General features: G+C 36.5%; 5 protein-coding genes and 1 pseudogene across 9 annotated transcripts; 4 read left to right on the top strand and 2 right to left on the bottom strand.

Moving 5' to 3' along the window:
• Window positions 1–29: 29 nt before the first annotated feature.
• LOC104762245 (uncharacterized) lies at window positions 30–3,966 on the top strand. 3 transcript variants are annotated; one of them, XM_087497966.1, is made up of 15 exons: window positions 161–298; window positions 403–464; window positions 1,016–1,116; window positions 1,205–1,485; window positions 1,763–1,835; window positions 1,970–2,044; window positions 2,119–2,229; window positions 2,334–2,379; window positions 2,467–2,545; window positions 2,698–2,800; window positions 2,902–2,997; window positions 3,079–3,111; window positions 3,212–3,311; window positions 3,540–3,624; window positions 3,712–3,966. In XM_087497966.1, exons 3-15 carry the CDS (start codon window positions 1,033–1,035, stop codon window positions 3,836–3,838), a joined length of 1,293 nt encoding a protein of 430 aa, XP_087354092.1. In that variant the 5' UTR covers window positions 161–298; window positions 403–464; window positions 1,016–1,032; the 3' UTR covers window positions 3,839–3,966. The 3 variants fall into 3 exon arrangements, with proteins under 3 accessions (XP_010483799.1, XP_010483797.1, XP_087354092.1); XM_010485497.3 differs by lacking the exon at window positions 403–464 and having other exon boundaries at window positions 30–298; window positions 2,473–2,545; XM_010485495.3 differs by lacking the exon at window positions 403–464 and having other exon boundaries at window positions 122–298.
• A 268-nt stretch (window positions 3,967–4,234) lies between these two features.
• On the top strand, window positions 4,235–6,142 carry LOC109124924 (cytochrome P450 89A2 pseudogene; annotated as a pseudogene). Its single transcript, XR_015588304.1, has one exon. The product of XR_015588304.1 is annotated as a cytochrome P450 89A2 pseudogene (transcript).
• Window positions 6,143–7,175: 1,033 nt separating this feature from the next.
• LOC104762244 (putative cytochrome c oxidase subunit 5C-3) lies at window positions 7,176–7,503 on the top strand. The gene has a single exon (XM_010485494.3). The coding sequence runs from the start codon at window positions 7,176–7,178 to the stop codon at window positions 7,368–7,370; it is 195 nt and encodes a 64-aa protein (XP_010483796.2). The 3' UTR covers window positions 7,371–7,503.
• A 46-nt stretch (window positions 7,504–7,549) lies between these two features.
• Window positions 7,550–10,545, top strand: LOC104762242 (uncharacterized). The gene is made up of 4 exons (XM_010485492.3): window positions 7,550–7,907; window positions 8,451–8,654; window positions 8,777–9,335; window positions 9,449–10,545. Exons 2-4 carry the CDS (start codon window positions 8,475–8,477, stop codon window positions 10,462–10,464), a joined length of 1,755 nt encoding a protein of 584 aa, XP_010483794.1. The 5' UTR covers window positions 7,550–7,907; window positions 8,451–8,474; the 3' UTR covers window positions 10,465–10,545.
• LOC104762243 (flavin-containing monooxygenase FMO GS-OX-like 8) lies at window positions 10,505–13,030 on the bottom strand. 2 transcript variants are annotated; one of them, XM_010485493.3, is made up of 7 exons: window positions 12,419–13,030; window positions 12,247–12,317; window positions 11,990–12,148; window positions 11,816–11,898; window positions 11,190–11,325; window positions 10,920–11,093; window positions 10,505–10,822 (listed from the first exon to the last, which is right to left on the bottom strand). In XM_010485493.3, the coding sequence occupies exons 1-7, from the start codon at window positions 12,987–12,989 to the stop codon at window positions 10,637–10,639; spliced, it is 1,380 nt and encodes a 459-aa protein (XP_010483795.1). In that variant the 5' UTR covers window positions 12,990–13,030; the 3' UTR covers window positions 10,505–10,636. The 2 variants fall into 2 exon arrangements, with proteins under 2 accessions (XP_010483795.1, XP_087354091.1); XM_087497965.1 differs by lacking the exons at window positions 10,505–10,822; window positions 10,920–11,093; window positions 11,816–11,898 and having other exon boundaries at window positions 11,258–11,325.
• Window positions 13,031–14,265: 1,235 nt separating this feature from the next.
• On the bottom strand, window positions 14,266–17,461 carry LOC104762241 (flavin-containing monooxygenase FMO GS-OX-like 8). Its single transcript, XM_087498145.1, has 7 exons — window positions 16,780–17,461; window positions 16,600–16,670; window positions 16,335–16,493; window positions 15,999–16,081; window positions 15,011–15,146; window positions 14,742–14,915; window positions 14,266–14,637 (listed from the first exon to the last, which is right to left on the bottom strand). Exons 1-7 carry the CDS (start codon window positions 17,354–17,356, stop codon window positions 14,452–14,454), a joined length of 1,386 nt encoding a protein of 461 aa, XP_087354271.1. The 5' UTR covers window positions 17,357–17,461; the 3' UTR covers window positions 14,266–14,451.
• Window positions 17,462–21,083: the final 3,622 nt, after the last annotated feature.

The following is a 21,083-nucleotide window of genomic DNA, read 5'->3' as shown; positions in this document are numbered from 1 at the left end:
AAAAATCATACCTTCAAAGTAACCGAGTCGTATCAAACCAGAAACAACCCTTAAATCGGATTAATCTTGTCCTATCAAACCAGAAACAACCCTTAAATCGGATTTTCTGGTTGAACCGACCGGTTCGTGGTTTAAGAGAAAACCTCTAGGGTTTCTAATTTTTTTTTTTCATTGTTCGTTCAGTTGAGTTTCTTCTTTCTCAACCTCTCCTCTGCTCATATACAGCTTTGAGCTTTCTACGATTTCAAGTCGAAGATATATTCTCCTCTTTGCGTCTCAATTGCTACAGAGTTTTAAGGTTAGTTCCTCTGCTTGTATGATTCCTCTTACTTTTCAAAGTTGTCTGCTTTCTCTTGCGTATCCAGTCTGCTCAAATTATATCCGTTTTTGTTTGTTTGTTAGCTCTAGAATGATATAAATGTTTGTGACATTGTGGTGGAGATGATGGAATGATAAAGTAAAAGGTCTGAGCAGGTTATGAGTAAAGTGTGTGGCTTTTTGATGTTTAATTTAGTTTCGGAGGAGACAAAATTTTTATAGGAGAGGGCCCTTGTCCATGCCTTGAGCCATGGAATATGTGGCTCCGCAAACTCTCCAAAAACAACGAACCTGATTGGATTTCACCACTGCACCATGTGCTCTGTTGTGTTCATATCTGATGGGTCGATTTTTAAAGGCTTGGGGTTGCTTTCTACTATTGATTGCCGACCTAGAGTTCCTCCCTATATACATTAGTTTCCCTCCTGCTTCTTATCATCAATTAGTTGCCCTCATAAGTCCCTGCACTGATCAAAGACCTCCTTGACTGATCCACTTGATATATGATATGAATTTTTTTTGAAGCCTTACGGTTTGAGTTACCCAGTATCCAACTTTTCTTAGACTCGGTTATTGTCTCTATCTTTTGTACTTCTTTGTTTATTTCATTTTCGTTTTTTGCTTCATGAGCTATTTTTGTTTGCATCTGTATAACAGTTTCTCCTCCCTCAATTGATTTAGTTTTCCGTTATTGCAGCACTAAGAGTGTTTATTATGGCTGGGGGATCAAAGAGGTCTAAAAGAGCAAGACTTAATGACAGTGAGTCGGAAGACATAAGCGACCAAGAAAACGTTAAGGTATAATAGTTATTGTTGCTTTTGTCTGGTTTATGTTATTTTAGATGGCTGTGTTGGTGAATTTATTGTTTGGGGATTCTAATTACAGGTCAAAAGCGTGAATGAAGATTATGAATTGTCTGATGAGATAGAGGATGATGAAGTAGATAGCGAGGAAGATAATGAGGGAGAGAGTGAGGATGATGATGAAGGAGATAGCGAGGAAGATGATGAAGGAGATAACAAGGAAGACGAGGATGGAGAAAGCGAGGAATTTGAAGATGGAATTGATAAAGAAAGTGAGAGTGGCGATGAAGATGATGATGACAATAAAGATGCTGAGATGGAAGAGCTTGAGAAAGAGTACAAGGAGCTTCGTTCACAAGAACAGTAAGATATTTCCATTTGAACTATTATTTTCTCAAGACTGTCATTGTGGATTCTTCTATTTGTTTCTAGAAATGGTAGATAGTCTTATCAAAGAGCGTTGGCTACATTTAGAAGTAGGTTCAAATTCATTCAAGCAATTGGATTTCTTTAACAGACTTTTGTATAAGGTTTATGTCAGATACTCTTTCTCTTAATCGTGGTGCACATTTTAATATTAAAATGAGCGAATGAGAGCCAAAAAGAATGTTCTTCGTTTAATAACTTGTTCCTGGTACAGGGATATATTGAGAAATCTGAAGCGTGATAAGGGTGAGGATGCTGTTAAAGGTCAAGCGGTGAAGAACCAGAAGGTATGACATTTTTCTACAGTTTGTGAAGTAGTCTACTAGAAACCAAATGCATGCAGTTGCAGATTTATATTTTAATCTAGAGCGAATTTCTGTTTAAGACAATTCATTTTCATTTCTTTGTGCTCTATGTGAAGGCTCTTTGGGATAAAACTCTGGAGTTCAGATTCTTACTCCAGAAAGCATTTAATAGTTCAAACAGATTGCCACAGGTACGCTATTCTCTTCTCCTCTTCTATTTATGGTTTGTTTCATCATGCGTATGACAGAAGGTAATCCTCTTCAGGAGCCTGTGAGATCGTCATTTTGTTCGGAAGATGAAAATGTCTCGACAGCATATACAGATCTAGTTACTTCATGTAAGAAGACATTAGACTCCCTCGTGGAGTTGCAAGAGGTATGTATGCGTAGGCTTGATTCAGTAATTGTATACTGTCACTTAGTGTTTTGTCTCTCTGCCACCTTTGGTTACTCTTTTTCTTCAAATAATTATTTTTGCAGGCTTTGCTTGACAAGAACCCCTCGGTTGATCTACAACAAGTGAATAGTATGCCTTATTTTTTTACAGAAAACATAATTATTATCAGTATAAGCAAGGGTCAATTATAACATCGCTGTTTTCCTATCTGGTCAGGAACAGCTAGTGCAGAATCCAATAAATCAGATACAGAAGATAGCGATGAATGGCAACAAATAGCTGAGTTACAGAAAAGGTATTCAAGCCTAACTGTACAACTTAAAAGTTCTTCTTGTTCTGTCAAGCAAAAGATTTCGATTTAGTAAAACTTGATTGACTCATTCGGAAATCAGTCTCATTATAATATATGTTTCATCGCTAACACAAAAATTGGTCTTTGCTATATAGAATGTCTGTATTCCGAAACAAAGCTGTGGACAAATGGCAGAGAAGAACACAAGTCACAAGCGGTGCAGCTGCTATTAAAGGAAAGCTCCACGCCTTTAACCAGGTATGGATAACAATCCCCACAAACGTTTTTGCTCTTATACATCTGCGAATCAATCAGGAATCTAACTAGACCATTTTTTCTATTAAAAAAAAAAAAAACAGAATGTTAGTGAACAAGTTGCTTCATACATGAGGGATCCAAGTAGAATGATCAAACAAATGCAACAGTCAAGATCGACTGTTGCTGTTTTTGGAACTGTAAGTTTTTACTTTAACAAGAAATGCATCCAAGATCAGCTTCTCTTCAGTAAGTTCTGATCTTGAAATTTCCATCCACAGGTCGCTGGGGAAGCCATGGAACCAAATCAAGAGGTAGAGTAACAATTTTCTCTAACCAAGTCAATTGTATTCAGTCTTATTGATAATCTTCATTAGGCCAATTGTCTAACATGTGTACTCTTTTCTTGTTCAGGAAAGACAACTTGAAGGAGACCCTGAACTTATAGAAGATGCTGAGTTCTATCAGCAGTTACTGAAGGAGTTCATTGAGACCATCGATCCAGCTTCCTCGGGTATACATCTTGGAATCATTAGATTGTTATGTCCAACTACTGGAGTCTTTGCTCGTGTTGAAACTTGATTTGTTGTTTGGTTTCCCGTAAAGGCTTTGCTTGTGTTGAAACTTGATTTGTTGTTTTGGTTTCCCGTAAAGGCTTTGCTTGTGTTGAAACTTGATTTGTTGTTGTGGTTTCCCGTAAAGGCTTTGGTATATACTGAATTATCTATTTTGCCATTGGCAGAAGCGGCTTACTACGCGATGAAGAAATTTCAGACGAAGAAAAGGAAAGTTGTGGATCGTCGTGCCTCTAAGAGCAGAAAGATTAGGTAAATACCAACACACATAGTTTTCAAGCCTGTTTTCAATCCCAAATTCTCTCTTTTGAATCATTTTTGTGTAAAAAAACGAAACAGGTATAATGTTCATGAGAAGATTGTCAACTTCATGGCACCACGACCAGCAAAGATACCTCCAAACACTGCGGATTTGCTGAAGAATCTGTTTGGTCTAAAGACCAGAAACAGTCTCTCTGAAGCATAAACTATTACTCCGCAATTTTGAAACGCAGGAAAATATGACTTTATTTTTGTGTGGTGTGTGTTGTATTACTATACATCGTTTCTTATTGAAAGAAAGCATCTGAATCTAATCTGGTTCGAACTTGAAAATGTTTTACATTTTTTTATCTACTTTGTACGAATTGAAATCTTCTTTTCTTTTCACTGGTTGGTATAGATAACCTCATAAATAAATAAAAGAACCTCGATGATGTCAAAAAATTAATGTGTGTACTGTGTAGTAGTTGTGTGGAGTAAAGCTAAAGAGATCGTATAGCTTTCTCCACGAGCTAGACGTAGCACCCAAGAACCAAACAAATCGGATATTTATCTTCACATATCCAACTTATTTCTAAATTGATTTTCTGTCTTCCAATAATAAGATCATATACTCCCCAAGTAATTCAAAAAAAAATAAAAATAAATAACAATATATACTTGACCATCACGATAACAAATTGTTACCTGAAAATTTTGCTATATATAGGGTTTCAACAAGAACCCTAAAAGCATAACAAAAAAAAAGAAAAAAAAAAAACAAGAAAATGGCGACATGGTTTCTCATAATCTTCCTTTCTCTCACACTCTGCTTCCTTCTCAATCTCTTCCTCCGTCGCACAGACACCAATTCTCTTCCTCTACCTCCTAACCCTAACTTGTTCCCAATCCTTGGTCCCTTCCAGTGGCTCCGTAAAGGCTTAGGTGGTTTAAACTCCTATCTCCGTTCCATCCACCACCGTCTCGGTCCCATCATCTCCCTCCGCATCTTCTCCGTCCCTGCAGTCTTCGTCTCTGATCGTTCCTTAACTCACAAGGCACTCGTTTTACACGGCGCTGTCTTCTCCGGTCGTCCACCGGCGCTTCCAACCGGGAAGATCATCACTAGTAACCAACACACCATCAGCTCAGGTACATACGGAGCCACGTGGCGTCTTCTCCGTCGTAACCTAACCTCTGAGATTCTTAACCCATCCCGCGTCAAATCCTATTCCAACGCTCGTCGCTCTGTTCTTGAAAACCTCTGCGACCGGATTCGTAATCACGGCGAAGAAGAGAAACCTATCGTCGTCGTTGATCATCTCCGTTACGCAATGTTCTCGCTTCTTGTTCTCATGTGTTTCGGTGATAAGCTTGAGGAAGAACAGATCAAACGAGTCGAGTTCGTTCAAAGAAGAGAGCTCCTCTCGTTTTCAAGATTCACCATCCTCAACGTCTTCCCTAGTATCACCAAACTGTTTCTGAGGAAGAGATGGGAAGAGTTTCATCAGATCAGGAGAGAACACAAGGACGTGTTGCTTCCGCTGATTCGTTCCAGGAGAAAGATGATCGATTGTTCTAAAGATTACGTACAGTCGTCGTATGTAGATACTCTGCTTGATCTTGAGCTTCCTGAAGAGAAGAGGAAACTAAACGAAGACGAGATCGTTAGCTTATGCTCTGAGTTTCTCAACGCCGGGACTGATACAACAGCGACGACGCTTCAATGGATCATGGCCAATCTTGTGAAAAATCAAGAAATACAAGAGAGATTATACAAAGAGATCGAAAGCGTAATCGGAGAAGAAGAGAAGAAGATTGAGGAAGAAGAGATGAAGAAGATGCCGTATCTCAAAGCTGTGGTGTTAGAAGGTCTTCGATTACATCCACCAGGACATTTACTGTTACCGCACAGAGTAAGTGAAGACACTGAACTGGGAGGTTACAAAGTGCCAAAGAATGGTACGATCAACTTCAATGTGGCAATGATAGGGAGAGATCCAATGGAGTGGGATGAACCAATGGAGTTTAAACCGGAGAGATTCATCCGAGAAGATGAAGAGGCGGTTGAGGTGGATGTTACAGGAAGCAGAGGGATAAAGATGATTCCATTTGGAGCTGGGAGGAGGATTTGTCCAGGGATTGGATTGGCAATGTTGCATTTGGAGTATTTTGTGGTGAATATGGTGAAGGAGTTTGAGTGGAAACAAGTGGAAGGTGATGAAGTTGACTTGTCTGAGAAATTTGAGTTCACTGTTGTTATGAAGTATCCTCTTAAGGCTCGTGCTGTGCCTAGAGTGAAGAAGACACTTCGTCCTGGTCTCATGGCTTATAAGAGACACAGAGCAGACATCATCATCTCTTAAGTTTGTTTTTTTCTTCAGTTTTTAATCTTTTGTTTGCTGAGACGTCGTCGTTTTCAATAAAGGCTGAAAAAGCCATTGCGAACGTTGTCGTTTTAATGGCTCTCGTTTCTTAAAACCCTAGAGAATTGAGTGAGACCAATAAAGCTCAACCAGTTTGTTCTAGATTTCCGATTTGCTAAACTCATCTGAACAGGTTTCTCTCTGATTCTTCCTACTGGAATATTCAATTAATCAATTTCATAGAACCATTCCTTTAGATTCCTGTGTATGGTTTCTCTTGCATGTTTTGTTCATAGTGTCTCTGTTTTTTTTTTTCATCTGTATCAATGGTTTCTCCTGAAAGAAGCGAATTTTATCAAATGGGTTGAATCCTTTCTTCTCCGTTGTTGCCTTGGATTTCGAAAGTTTCTTGCTTTAAAGCTTCTGTTAGCTCTAGAATTGATGTTCTTTATATGACATTGTGGTGGTGGAGATGATGAATGTTAAAGTAAAAGGTCTGAGCAGGTTCTGAGTAAAGTGTGTGGCTTTTTGGTGTTTAATTTAGTTTCAAGGAGACAAATTTTTTAAAACCTAAAACGGAGAGGGCCCTTGTCCATGCCTTGAGCTATGGTATCTGTGGCTCCGCAAACTCTCCAACAATGAACCAGATTCACCACGTGCTGTGTGTGAAATCTGATGGGTCGATTTTTAAAGGCGTGGGGTTGCTTTCTACTATTGATTGCTGACCTAGAATTCTCCCTATATAGTCTCCTTGTGCTTCTTTATCATCAGTTAGTTGCCCTTATAAGTCCTGCATTGATCAAAGATCTCTTTGACTGATCCACATGATATTATCTAATAGGTCTCTGTCTTGCTTTGTTGATGTTTGAAGCTTTTTTTATTCTAGGCATAGTTTTTGGTTGATGTTTATGATTCCCTCATTCATGTACTTGTGAGACTATAGAAGAAGTATTGCAGTTATAGCATTTGCCAATTTTTATGGTAAAGCTGAAGAAAGTATTCCATCTCTTTTAGTGTTTGTTTGATTGAGTATTACTACTCTCTCTGTTCGTTGATACTTTAGTGTCTCTTACGGGCGGAATTGATTTGAAGAACTATTATTATGTGTGTATATCCGAAGAATGATGTGCTAAATTTTAATGATGCCTTGTTGCAATGTTTGATTGGTTTAGTGAGCAGAGTAGAGTGAGGAAAGAGATGGCTGGGCACAAGATCGCACATGCAACTTTGAAAGGTCCAAATGTTGTGAAGGAGCTAGTAATCGGTCTCGCACTGGGGCTAGCGGCTGGTGGACTATGGAAAATGCATCACTGGGACGAGCAGAGGAAAACAAGAGCCTTCTATGATTTGCTTGAGAAAGGAGAGATTGGTGTTGTTGTTGCAGAGGAGTAAGTTAGTAATAGAGAGAGATTTGATGATGACGATTACCTCAAATTCTAGTGTTTGCTATTAAAAAGGCTGCAATGTTAACATACATACCATGATTTGATAACATTATTTGTCAACGCCTATTTATTTACCAAAACAAGATCCCAAATATTTTTGATTTTGCCACTATCTAAAAGCAAATTAACTCCATTAGTGTTAGTTAATCTAAAATTGGTTTAGTAATCTTTCTAGAAGAAACGTGTTTTTTTTTCTTTTTTTTTTTTTTTGTGAAGAATCAAAAAGACGGAGAAAGTACAGAGTAAAGACGGCAAAGTCTCAACTCCCATTTGCTTCGCTTCCTCTTCAAGCTTTCTGCTCTCTCTCTCTCTCTCTCTCTCTCTCTCTCTACTCTCTGACAAATCTTCCAGATCTCTTAATCGCTTCACCACATCATCGCGTTTTTTTTGTTCCAAGCTTCTTGAGCAGAGAAGATAAACTCGCATCTCAGAAAAATCCACTCGAATGCTTCATTCTTCGTAAAAGATCTTCTCTTTTGTAAAGGTAAGATTCAACAATGTTCGAAAGCTACTCCACTAATCTTTTCTCTTTCGTTTCGATTTCATCCTTCTCGGATCATGTTTCCGGGTTTCTTCTCTCGCAGATTCATCAATGGCTGTTTCATCTTTCTTTTTCCCCCTTTCGACGAATCATTGCTGAAATTTCAGTTTTTTTTTCTTGTTTCTAATGTTTGTAATAGTACTCCTCTTGAATCCTGATGCATCAGTTTGATCTGTCGGTGTACATTACGTTTACAATGTTGTTTGTTGCTACTCAGTTCTGTTCTGTTCTTAAAGGATGCCATTTTTTTTTTTTTTTTTGGAACTGACCATTTTTTATTTTTTTTTATAATAAGATTCTTTAGATAGATTTTAAGGGGCTGTCTTCATATAGTCAACTTTCATGGATTTATTTATTAGTTGATTCACTGTTTTAGCCAATGATAAAATTAGTTTTTTTTTTTTGAAGGCTGTGTTCTTAACAGATGCTAAATCAAAACTGGTAATGGTTTTCTTGATGCAATCCTCCTCTTTCTTGATACCGCAGGGTTTATGCTTTTTCCGGTGTTGAATGAATCTTCCTAGACTGCAAATGGAAAAGCAAGAGGACAGCTTGTGGAGTTTGTGTCCTGTTCAGGATATTGATACGGTTTTTGCCAATAGACTACTCTACTGTGATCTTTATTTCAGACACTACAAGGAAACACTGAAACATACCATGCTTGGCCAAGAATCTATCTTTGAAAATCAGGTAAGCTTTGAATTACTTTACATTGCGCTGTGAATATCACTCTTTTATGAGTGTGTGTGTGTGCAATAGATGTTTTATTTCAGTGTTTCTAGTCTCTCTTATTATAATACTTGTCATTTCAGATCCACGAGCTTCATCGTCTGTATCAAAGGCAGAAGGATCTGATGATGGAAATGGAGGAAACCAATAACATATACACTCAACCTCAACATCTATTTCCTAATGCCGGGGGAAGAAGTATACACTGGATGGGTTCTATCATATCCACATCCAAAACTAGCGTTTGGCCACCAGAAGACGCATCTGCCAAGATTGATGAAGCTGGAGTTTCTGGAGATGAGATTGATAAGTCTGGAGAGAAGGTCTTGGATCTTGAATCACCGTCTTACGAGTATCTTGATATGGAAGAAGAAGGTTCAAAGAATGTAGAAGTTCCCAGCTTTCCTAAAGATGATCAATCCCCAAGTTACATGCCTCTTGAATCCTTTGTCCAGCCCGAAAGTGTGCAGCATTTAACCGGTTTGTCAAGGTTCAAATGTAAACTTGACTTGAATGAACCTGCCAAGATCGGGGAACATTCAGATTATGAGCTTAATCAGTTCCTAACTCCAGCCCTAACAAGGAGTGAAAGAGCAGAACCAGAAGTGCAAGAGCCGCTAATATCTACAAAGTGTAAAGCTGGTGAGATATGTTTACTATATGGTACTTGATCATTATTTTTTGTAACATTGTCTTTGATGTAATGAAAGCTATCAATGTCTTTTTGAAGTTGATCAGTCTATTATTTTGTGCAGAGAATGGAATCGACTTGAATATGTCTCCCCTTTCATCTGAAGAAGAAGCAACTATAATCAGGACGATCAAGTCAGAGCAGCAACCTCAAGAGTTTGTTTCAGCTTCATTGCACGGATCAGAGCCATCACATTCACGAGCGATAGTTCTAGCGCTCCCATCTTCAAAAACCATTTCACTCTTCCACCAATGTTACTCACGGCCTCGGCCTAGGAAGAAAGCTAAGCGTAAAGCAAAATCCAGAAGTGTTGAAAAGTTTCCTCGCGGCAAATCCAGGAAACGCTCAAATCTTGGCTCAAACTTTGGTCTCAATGAAGATGATAACCATTCACTGAGTCCTGCCTCGTACATCCCTGATTCTGACCATTATCAAGAGCGTCTGGAGAAAGAAAGTTCAAAGTCTGTGCCTGAGGTTAAGAGAAGAAGTTGTCGTAAACCACACGTAGAATCAGGCAAGGTTATGGGGAAGATTTCAAGAACCAAATTAAAGACCAGAGGGAGCTTTCTTGTTACAGAGGAAGAGGAACAAGAGTTATCCATAGCAGCAGCAGAGGCTATAGTTGATATTTCATCATCAGATTTAGCTAAAATGTCCAGCATCAAAACCTCCTCTTATTGTATCACTTCTCTGGATTGGTTTGCTAAAATCGCATCTTCGGTTGTTGAAGACTCAAAGAGTGAAGTTGGACTATCGGTGACCGGAGTCCACTCTGATTACCAAATAGACGATTTTGAGGCACAACTAACAGAGATGAAGCCAAAGGAGCAAAGAACAAATGTTCATCCTAAACACAAGAGGACCCTGCGCAGTCGAGGAAAGCGACAACAACATGACGGGTTTCTTCAGAACCTAAGAACTTTTACAGGAAACAAAGCCTCTGAAACGAATGATGCTCACTCCAGTTTGATGGAAAACATGGTAATCGATTGGGGAACCATAAGAAAACGAAGAAGAGGCATCAGAAGTCCTGCTGCTTTTACCAGAACCTCCATACCTTTTTTGCTTTCAGGTTCTTGAGATATTAAAAGTCTAGTTACAGAGATCATACCACACCACATAGGAGAGATATACTAAATCAGTGAAACTTTTTTGGGTTTAGCTTTTACAAGTTTTATCAAAAAAGCAGATGAAATTTAAAAAAAAGTTTAGATTTTCATTGCACAGAAAAAAAAAAAAAAAGGAAATGTTTTTAAGGAGGAGAGAGTTGAGTAAAATAAGGGTCTCGAAGAGTTTCTTGAAGAAGATCATCATCGTCCCAAGAATCACGAAAAGTTTCCAGATTTTCAATGGAATTCAATATAGCATTTAGACACAACGTCTTTCTCCATTCCTCTAGATGTGGGAACCCAATGTAATCCGCGTATGTATCGTTATACTGCAAATATCAATAACAGAGTCTTATCATATGAGATGAAAAAGATGGAACTTTGAAATTAAAGACTAAAAAAAAAAAAAAAGGAGAAACTTTGTACATTGAATTCAGCGAGGTCGTGAGTGTGGCGTTTAGGGATTCCGGCGGCTTCTTTAGAGCGGTAGAATTCGGAGATTGATTGCATCATTTGGTCCGAAGAAGGAAGAGATGTTTTGCCGGACAAAAGCTTTGCGATCCAAATCGCTTGTGATTCGAAGAATGGGAGCCCTATCAACTGCAAAATAGTAAACCTTTTTTCAATCAGCTAGTGTTGTGTTAACCGAAGAAGATATTAGAATAATGATTAGTAACGTATAAACCAAAAGTAGACCTTCCGAGGGATGCCGACAAAGGAGAGAGAAGGGGACAAAGAAGGAGAGAACGTATGTTCGAAGAGAGGACCAACTCTATTATCATCAACTTCTACTCTTCCTTTGCTCTCAAGAAACGGAAACTTGTAATCATACCTACACGTATTTTGTGCCCACATTGTTTTTACTCTCTCTTCTTTAGTTAGTAAAACATAAAATTTCCAGACTGTAACAATAACAAGAAATGTTTATATCCATGTGCATTTATTCATGTAGAGTCTGTTCCACAATTCTGACAGTTTTTTTGTTTGTAACTATTCACACGTATTTAGAGAAAATTCAAAATTCTAAGGAAAAGAACTGGAACGACTATGTCGGCCCCCAAGACAAGAAGTAGGGCATATGAACAATGATCTTATCGCTGAGAGTATTTTGACAAGATTTGTATTCCACTCAAGTTCAACATTTGAGTCAAGCATTCTTGATTTATATTAAAGGGCTAACTAATCATACACTGGTGTTTTAATTTTCACCTCTTTAAAGGAAGTTCGAGTCACTTGACATATAAGGAGATGACCACTTGTCCAAATTGGCTATAGTAAGGTATATTAATCTTCTATACTACTGAATAAAAACATTAACTTACCCGGTACAGTATAAAATGGTGTCGGCTACAATACAAGACCCATCTTCGAAGATGACCCGTCCATCTTCCTCTAAAGATTCAATCTTACAACCATTTGAAAGCAATCAAATTAATCTATTGTCTATGATATATATATACTAGTATATATGTGATGATGTGACAATGAGAGTGTACCTGAAGATGAAGATGAAAATTTTGATGTTTTGAAATGACTTTAGACAAGCCAGGAGGAATGTCAAGTGATTTGGCACTTAGATGAACTTCCTTTGCCACTTTCACTAGCTCTATTGATATGTCTTGTCCACTTATTGAACATCCAACGACCACCACAACCTACCATATACCATTATCATGCATGCACGCTAGCATACATCATGAATGATCATCAAGTTTATAATTAACTAATTGCTACAAATAATATAATTAATCACCTCATCACGAAAAGGATCAGGCATTCTATAGATATGGCTATGAAGTTGCTTCCTCTTCCACAAATCCATTCCTATAAAACACCAAGATCATGAGAAACACAATACCGTTTATAATTGCTTATGATTTTCTAGGATAAGTCTCCAAATAGTTTTATATATAAACCAGTATTACCTTTGATGGAGGGCAGTCTAGGATAGGAGTAATGGCCAGATGCAACAACAACAGCATCAAACACTTCTTCCATAACTTCACCACTCTTCTTCTCTACACTCTTCACCATCCATCTCTTCATACGATCATCATCAGTATCATCATTCACCATCCCCACAAAATCAACCCTAACATTAAACCTAATCATCTCTTTTAACCCAAACACTTGACAAAAATCCTTAAGATACAACCAAAGCTCCTCATGCCCCGGGAATCTCCTCGCGTCTCTTCCTTCCTTCGCGTTGAACGGGAAATCAGAGAAGCCCATCACCTCTCTCGGAGAGGCCAACCTCAAGGATGAGTAAACACTGCTATGTACTTTTAGGGTTTTGGTTTTCCCCAGTGGTTCTTCTTCTTCCACGTTTGGTTGGTATAACCACTGACCTCCGATGTCGTCATTTTGCTCCATCACAACAACTTCATGTCCTTCTTTTTTTAGCTCCCGCGCAGACACTAACCCTGATGGTCCTGCTCCTATCACACATACCCTCTTTGATTGACTCTTAACTGGTTCTGTTATCACTAACACCATTTTTGTTGGTGGATGGAAGATGAAATGATTTTGATTTGGTTCTGTGCGGTCTCATTGGTCACGGGTCATGCTTTATATATATACAGTATATTGGTTTTTTTTTTTTGGGGTCAACCTTTTTGTTTGCTTTTTTAGTAATTAACTGTAAGATACTTGACATTTTTTGTGTTTTGTGTAAAATTTACAATATTATTTTATTGAATTATAGATTTTAAAAACTTTTCAGAAATTTACTAGTATTCAAAACAGTTTGTAGATTTGGATTTTAATGATTGTTAGGGATTCACGAGGATTTGAAAAGATTTCTTTAATTCAAAATATAGAAATCAAAATCTTATGGTTTTATGTGGGATTTGAAAGAATTTTGTAATAAATCATATTAACTTTTCTAAAATCATCGAAATCATTTAAAATTCCAAATAACTCAAATCACTAATATTAGATTGAATACACACCTAAATATTGCATTCAAGATAAAGGGCAAATCTTTGAAAAGAATCTAATTAATGAATGAATGAATCTAAATAATAATAATTCTAAGAAAGAGACGATGTACAATCAAAATAATATAACAAAGGTCATTTTTTTAACTGTCTTTGTCAACAGACAAAAATTTGTTGGTTGTTCATAAAATGTGTTTGGTCTTTTATTTATAAGAAAGCTTTTCTATTAGTTATTTAACGTACTTTCTTACATCATTATTGATTAATCATAGATTTTTTCTTTACAATTGTTCAAATTTATAGATAACTTTTTAACTATGATCACATGTTGAAAACTGTATTCATTTTTGCTGGCTTTTGCTCATCTTTTTTTTCCAGAATAAATGATGATCAAAATGCGTGAATATCGAAATTCAATTGTCTTTGTCTAAATTCCTTTTAAGGAATCAGAATAGTTGAATGAATTTATTAAAAAAAGTTGAATGCATTTTCATTTCATAAATTGATTTGATACATATAGGACCCAAATTGATCAATCATAATCTCTGACTGATCAATGTTAAGAAAAGCAAAAAATCTCTTGGCTGACCAACCTAACGTCAATAGTAGATACAACAACTTCACTTTTTTTTTTTTGTGGTGTAGGTCCAATTGAGTGTGTGTGTTTTAACATAGGAATAGTGCAAGAACACAAATTAAAGATCAATACGACGAGTTTCTCCGAAGCCTACGGGCACTTTTACTGTCTTACATCAACAAATACCTCTCGGGATCTAAAGAAAACAGGAAGGCTAATTTGAAGCTTATGAATGAAAAATATATATGACAATAGATTGGTATCGGAATCAATAATCTTTCAAATTTGAAGAAGAATAAAATTGAGTTTCTTTTTTTACTCTGTAACAAAGTCTGGTTACAAAGAACACTCACACCACATAATTAAGAATACATTTCTTCTTCACACACACAAAAAAAAAAAAAAAAAGTTAAAAACTTGTTTCGAACACATTGAAAAGCTCTTAAGGAGTATAGAATTGAGAAAAATAAGGGTCTTGAAGAGTTTCTTGAAGGAAATCATCGTCGTCCCAAGAATCGCGATAAGTCTCCAAATTTTCTATGGAATTCAATATAGCTGATTTGCATAGCTTCCTTCGCCATTGGTCCAAGTGCGGAAATCCAATGTAATCCGCGTACTTATCGCTATACTGGTAAAAATAATTCAAGTAACACATATAAACATAAACTAATATGAAGGAATAAAATCGATCTTTGAGAAAATTAAAGAATATAACAACTATAAAATTTGTACATTAAAATCGGCGAGGTCGTGAGTGTAGCGTTTAGGGATTCCCGCGGCTTCTTTGGAGCGGTAGAATTCGGAGATTGAGTGCATCATCTCATCGCAGGAAGGAAGACATGTTTTTCGGGACAGAAGCTTTGCGATCCAAATCGCTTGTGATTCGAAGAATGGGAACCCTATCAACTGCAAAATATTAAACCTCAGCTAGTGTTGTGTTAACCGAAGAAGATATGATAATAGAATAATGATGAGTAGTAACGTATAAACCAAAATTATACCTTCCGAGGGATGCCGACAAAGGAGAGAGAAGGGGACAAAGAAGGAGAGAACGTATGTTCGAAGAGTGGACCAACTCTATTATCGTCAACTTCTACTCTTCCTTTGCTCTCAAGAAATGGAAACTTGTAATCATACCTACACGTATTTTTGCAAAAATAAAATTTCCCAAATCTAACAATGACAAGAAATTTATATATATATATATATATATATATATGTATATACGTGTATGTTTATATATAAATCGTTTTTCATATTCCATAATTTCGGACTTTCTTTGTATAGAAAATAAAATTCCAAGAGCTAAAACTGGAAGGAATATGTCGGCAGTAAGAAGTAGCTAGGAATATGAAAATGAACTTGTCGTGGATAGCGATTTAGACAAGATTTATAGTCCATTCACTTCTCCGAATGGAGATATGCGAAACGGGGTGAATCTGACTGCGGATGAACATATAGTATCAAGAATTTGGTATTATTTACGTGTCCTGTCCTACACGTATTCAGGGTCTATGAGTTCTACCTTTGAAAAATAAAATAAAAATATTATAATTCGTTATTAATCATAAATTTTATTCTTTTGTGAACTAGCCTGACCACGTTTTTCACGAACTGTTACCCATTTCAAGGTCATATGAGGACATGACCCCTTTGGCCAAATCAACTCTAATCTTTTTTTTTTTTTTGTCAAATAATTAACTCTAATCAATACTCAATAATTAGTCTCGGAATGTTGACAAAAGATTCTTTATAGGTTCATGCAAAAGCCGGTATTTACATATCAAATTAGTCTCACATGGAATTAATCAAAATTATTTGTAAGGCTTTTTTAGATAACCACATTTTAGGTACATCAGTACAAGGAACGTATAGAACCATTTTATATAAAATTAGTCCATGACTCTTTCTGTCTTCAATAATATATAAATTTTTTTCTGATATAAATTCACTTACCAAACAAAACCTTATAAAAAAATATCAACTTACCCGGTACAGTACAAAATGGTGTCGGCTACAATACAAGACCCATCTTCGAAAATGACCTGTCCATCTTCCTCTAGAGATTTAATCTACGACCATTTGAAACAAATTAAGCAATCAAAACAATTAAAATAAGTACTATATATACACTAATTTAGTATATAATTTCAATATATATATATATATATGATAGTGCCGGAGAGTCATATAGTCTAGTGCTAAGTCGTATGTTTGACTTCCTGAACATCAAGGTTCGACCCTGTTGTTACCCATGTGAGTTTAAAGTGGTCTCTTAAATAGGATTCATGGTAAAAGTGTAAATATTTGATGATGAGAGTGTACCTGAAGATGAAGATGGAAATTTTGATGTTTTGAAATGACTTTAGACAAGCCAAGAGGAATGTCAAGTGATTTGGCACTTAGATGAACTTCCTTTGCTACTTCCACGAGCTCAATTGATATGTCTTGTCCACTTACTGAGCAGCCAACTACCACCACGACCTACCATCATCAGCATCAATTCATCATCACCATGCATGCAAGATGCATCATAGGGCATGCATCATCATTCCAATTAGTAAATCAAGCTCTTTAATTACTTTATTACCTCACCACGAAAAGGATCAGGTACCCTGTAAACATGACCATGAAGTTGCTTCCTCTTCCACAAATCCATTCCTATAAACATCAAAACCAAGGCTAGTAACAAGAATAATTTTCCAATATGAAAACTAGCTAATTTGATTTTAATTATGAAAGATAAGGTGCATCAAAAAAATTCATATACCTTTGATGGAAGGCAATCTAGGATAAGAGTAATGGCCAGATGCAACAACAACAGCATCAAACACTTCTTCCAGAACCTCACCACTCTTCTTCTCTACACTCTTCACCATCCATTTCCTCATACGATCATCGTCAGTATCATCTTCATTCACCATCCCCACAAACTCAACCCTAACATTAAACCTAATCATCTCTCTTAACCCAAACACTTGACAAAAATCCTTGAGATACAAGCAAAGTTCCTCATGCCCTGGGAATCTCCTCGTGTCTCTTCCTTTTTGTGTGGTGATGAACGGAAAATCAGAGAAACCCATTACCTCTCTCGGTGTAGCCAGCCTCAAGGATGAGTAAACGCTGCTATGTACTTTTAAGGTTTTGTTTTTTCCTAATGGATCTTCTTCTTCCACGTTTGGTTGGTATAGCCATTGACCTCCTACGTCATGGTTTTGCTCCATCACCACCACTTTATGTCCTTCTTTCTTTAGTTCTCTCGCCGACACTAACCCTGATGGTCCTGCTCCTATCACACATACCGTCTTTGATTGACTCTTAACAGGCTCTGATGTCGCTAACACCATTTTTGGTGGTGGTCGGAGATAAAATGCTTTCGATTTGATTATTAGGTTGATTTGTTTCTTGGCTCATGCATGGCTTATTCTTTATATAGGTGATTTTTTTTTTGTTGGTCAATTTATATAAGTTATTTATTTTGACTATTATTGCATTGAAAAAGTAAGGTAACAAAACTGTACCTGCAGGTGACAATTTTTTAATATATTCAATTTTCTATGTGGATGATCACTTTATGAAAAGCTTGTATATTATTATTTTTGTTATTTAGTGATTCGCATAAAGGTAGAAATATTTATCAATGCAAATTAATGGGGGAAAAATCATCATATTGCTTTGTGAAACGAATACTAATAATTTTTAAAGGGACCAGGTAGATAAGAAACACGAGGAAAATGTTATAATCAAATTGATGAATTCAAAGGTCATGATATTTTCCTGTTCTTCCTTTTTTTGTTGTCAATAAATGGTATAATTAAATTATACTTATTATAATTATCTTTCTTACAGTTATCTATTAATCATCATTTGTTACAGTTGAAGTAATTAAAATATATTATTGGAAATAACTTTTTGTTGAAACAAAACATACCGAATTTAAGGAAATACTCCTAATCCATTAATTGGAAATATTATCAAATTATAAAATAAATATATACTTTTATGTACAATAGACAAAGTCATGGATCATATACAATGTGATATATAATTTTATGGAGTATTTGGAAAAGGTTAAAGGAAAGATTATTTGAGAATATTAACGATTAAGCGCGCGATTACCAACATGAAAAGTCGCTTCAGTATTAGTTTACCTTTCAGTTTAAAATTCTTATTATAAATAAAAATGTTGCCGACGAAATAGTTTATGTGTAGTTGTTCATATATATATATATACAGTGGCGGATCCAGAACACTTTTTAGTATGGGGCACACCGCATATTTAAACGAAAAAATATTTAAGTTATATAAACATAAAAATAAGTTCTGTAATAAATTTTAAAACTATAAATAAAATAATTATATTTTCATGGCTATTTTATTTCCTACTTCATTAAATGTTGTTTAAAAATTGCTAATAATAGGTTACATTAGAAATTGATATATGAACGAATTATCTATATAATGATAAAATAACATAACCATTTATAAGTTTTATGAATAACAAATTATTTTATTAAACTAGAGAAACTAGTTTGTCTAACTAGTCACATTATAAAATAATCACAAAACAATGACTTATTATAAACATTTTGATGTATTTAGAACTAGGAAACAACTAAAAAGGTTATCATAATTAAAGTTTTAGTTGACGAAAAAAAACTAGATTAATTATGATATAATTCTCCTATGATAATTTTCTAAAATAATTGTAGGAAACTTATATTGCACCAGGAAAAACAAAAATCGCAGACTTTTATTAACAAAGTTATATGGGTCGTTTTTGTTAATTATTTTGAATTGAAATAATTTTCTTTACGTTTTTTTCTTTACGTTTCAAAAATATTCAACTAGACAGATAATTAAATACATAAATACATAATTGTACAAAGGAAAAAAAAAAAAAAAAAAGAGTGTGGGGCACGTGCCACACCACTCTTAGCCTTGCGTCCGCCCCTGTATATATATATATAAATTAGTGGACACGGACACGTCACCAAGCTGAATAATTTGCTTATAGGTCAGATCATATCATATATTTATCTTCATAATATATCGAAGTTGTTAACAAGTTCTTACAACTTTTTGAACATTATCTTCTCAATTACATTTTCGTTCAAACAAAAAAAAAAAAAAATCTTCTCAATTACATATGTCTTGTTTTTAATAAAAAAGAAAAGAAAAATGACAACATTGTACGAATACGATGGGTTATCTGTCGAGAATGGGACAAAATGATTGACGTGAATATGCATGTTTTTGCTTTAATTAGTCTCTAGAATTACTACTTGGACACAAACAAAAATGTGTTAAACACGGACAACTAATAGCAAAATTATTGGTTGAATGGTCACTGCAATAGTAGTGTTGTGAGTACGTATAATAGGATAATCGTAACAACCTCAAATGTATATTATTTAAGTTCTTCTGGATTTTTTTTTTTTTTTTTTAAATATGTGAATTTCATTAAACATAATGTTTGCTGAAGTTACAAAAGTGGGATACAAGCATCGTCCTTTGCTCAAAAAAATAAAAACAAGGAAGGAGCAGACAAAGTCATAATTTGAGTAGGAGCCTAGTCATATTGTAGCCAAATAAAAAGAAGGTCTTTGAAGTTTCGCCTTTTTTGCTTTGTCAAGATGGCGTCACGGATTTGCCGGTCAAGTCGTTTGAGCAGAAGATGGCGTCACGGATAGCGGTTGTTGCGCTCTGACCAGATAGCATAAAGAGTTGCTTGGGCAGCTAATCGGCGCAGACTCCTTGGTGCAGTGTTGTCTTTCAGATCCAACCATGCTGAGAAGGCATCCCATGTGTGGAAAGAGAATGGCCTGTATCCTAGGCGATGGGTGACTGCAGACCACATATCCTCACTGAGCTTACATCGCAGGAACAAGTGTTCTCGGGTCTCAGGGAGAAGCCCACATATGCAACAACTGGGATCAACTTGTAGTCCCCAGCGAATCAGGCGCGTCCTTATGGGGAGTCTGTCTTGATGCATCAGCCAAAACAGGAAAGCATGACGAGGGATTGCTCCATTGAACCAAACCTGAGCAGTCCAAATAGGTGCGTTTGCACGTGGCCTCAAAACCTCCCAGGTCTTGGAGGTGGAGAAGTTCACCAATTCCTCTGTCCCAATCCGCCAAGAGTATGAGTCTGAGATCGCCGCAGGGAGAGGGGTAGTAATCGATGTGAGGTAGATATGGAGGGATTCTGCTTGCAGTGATCTGGCTGGTCTGAGGTTCCACCCTGTTTCAGTGGTTGCAGAAGCGACTGATCCGTGTAAAGAAATACCAGTTTGGGCTGGTCCAGAGCCTCTCATGAAATCAATTAAAGGACCAAAAGGAGTCCAATGATCGTACCAAAAGTTTAGGTGACAGCCATTCCCCAAATGTGCTTTCATAAATTGAGAAGTGATATGTCGAAGCTTAAGCATAGATTTCAGGGTCCCGGAACTCTGCTTTTTGATGTTAAGCTTCCAAAAACATCCATCTTTTATTTTGTTGTTTTTCAGCCAGAGAGCCCATAGGGAGTCCCTTGCAGCCAACAACCGCCATGTAAGCTTGAGTATCAATGTTTTGTTCCAGTGGGAAAGGCATCTGAAACCTAGACCACCTTCAGCTTTGGGGAGACAAAGATCTCGCCATGCCATTTTTGCTATGCCTTTCTTGGTTACATCACCACTCCAGAGGAAATTGGCGCAGAGAGTTTCAATTTTCTTGATGCAGCCCTTTGACAGAATAAAAGCTGACATCCAGAAATTTATTGTGCCATATATCACAGATGATATGAGTTGTTGTTTACCTGCATAGGATAAAGCACGCGACGACCAAGAGGAGAACCGGTTGGTTAAGTTCTAAAGGAGGGGTTTGTACTCTGCTAATCTTAGCTTCCGATGCATGAGAGGGAGGCCAAGATATCTTATTGGGAGTGAACCGATATTGAAGCCAAGAGAAGCCATCTGTGTGACTTCAATTTGGGTCACTCCTGCTAAGAACATTTCAGTTTTGGACAAATTCATAGTGAGGCCCGAGATGCGTGAGAACTCTTGAAGGACTGCCACTATATGGGATAGAGAAT

This window comes from Camelina sativa, chromosome 18 (assembly GCF_030686135.1).
Source record: "Camelina sativa cultivar CO46 ecotype springtype chromosome 18, ASM3068613v1".
NCBI classification, from domain to species: Eukaryota; Viridiplantae; Streptophyta; class Magnoliopsida; order Brassicales; family Brassicaceae; genus Camelina; species Camelina sativa.
The sequence above is the reverse complement of the archived record's forward strand: the minus strand, read 5'-3'. Positions and strand labels throughout refer to the sequence as shown.

What these genes read in the sequence shown, in the direction of transcription:
- LOC104762245 (XM_010485495.3), top strand. Translation starts at nt 1,033, where the DNA reads ATGGCTGGGGGATCAAAGAGGTCTAAAAGAGCAAGACTTAATGACAGT. An exon ending in AAGCGGTGAAGAACCAGAAG is followed by an intron (nt 1,836 to 1,969) that starts GTATGACATTTT and finishes CTCTATGTGAAG; the next exon opens with GCTCTTTGGGATAAAACTCT. An exon ending in GTTCAAACAGATTGCCACAG is followed by an intron (nt 2,045 to 2,118) that starts GTACGCTATTCT and finishes AATCCTCTTCAG; the next exon opens with GAGCCTGTGAGATCGTCATT.
- LOC104762244 (XM_010485494.3), top strand. Translation starts at nt 7,176, where the DNA reads ATGGCTGGGCACAAGATCGCACATGCAACTTTGAAAGGTCCAAATGTT.
- LOC104762242 (XM_010485492.3), top strand. Translation starts at nt 8,475, where the DNA reads ATGAATCTTCCTAGACTGCAAATGGAAAAGCAAGAGGACAGCTTGTGG. An exon ending in AATCTATCTTTGAAAATCAG is followed by an intron (nt 8,655 to 8,776) that starts GTAAGCTTTGAA and finishes TTGTCATTTCAG; the next exon opens with ATCCACGAGCTTCATCGTCT. An exon ending in ATCTACAAAGTGTAAAGCTG is followed by an intron (nt 9,336 to 9,448) that starts GTGAGATATGTT and finishes TATTTTGTGCAG; the next exon opens with AGAATGGAATCGACTTGAAT.
- LOC104762243 (XM_010485493.3), bottom strand. Translation starts at nt 12,989, where the DNA reads ATGGTGTTAGTGATAACAGAACCAGTTAAGAGTCAATCAAAGAGGGTA. An exon ending in ATTTTCATCTTCATCTTCAG is followed by an intron (nt 11,899 to 11,989) that starts GTACACTCTCAT and finishes AATGGTTGTAAG; the next exon opens with ATTGAATCTTTAGAGGAAGA. An exon ending in ACCATTTTATACTGTACCGG is followed by an intron (nt 11,326 to 11,815) that starts GTAAGTTAATGT and finishes AAATACGTGTAG; the next exon opens with GTATGATTACAAGTTTCCGT.
- LOC104762241 (XM_087498145.1), bottom strand. Translation starts at nt 17,356, where the DNA reads ATGGTGTTAGCGACATCAGAGCCTGTTAAGAGTCAATCAAAGACGGTA. An exon ending in ATTTCCATCTTCATCTTCAG is followed by an intron (nt 16,082 to 16,334) that starts GTACACTCTCAT and finishes AAATGGTCGTAG; the next exon opens with ATTAAATCTCTAGAGGAAGA. An exon ending in ACCATTTTGTACTGTACCGG is followed by an intron (nt 15,147 to 15,998) that starts GTAAGTTGATAT and finishes AAATACGTGTAG; the next exon opens with GTATGATTACAAGTTTCCAT.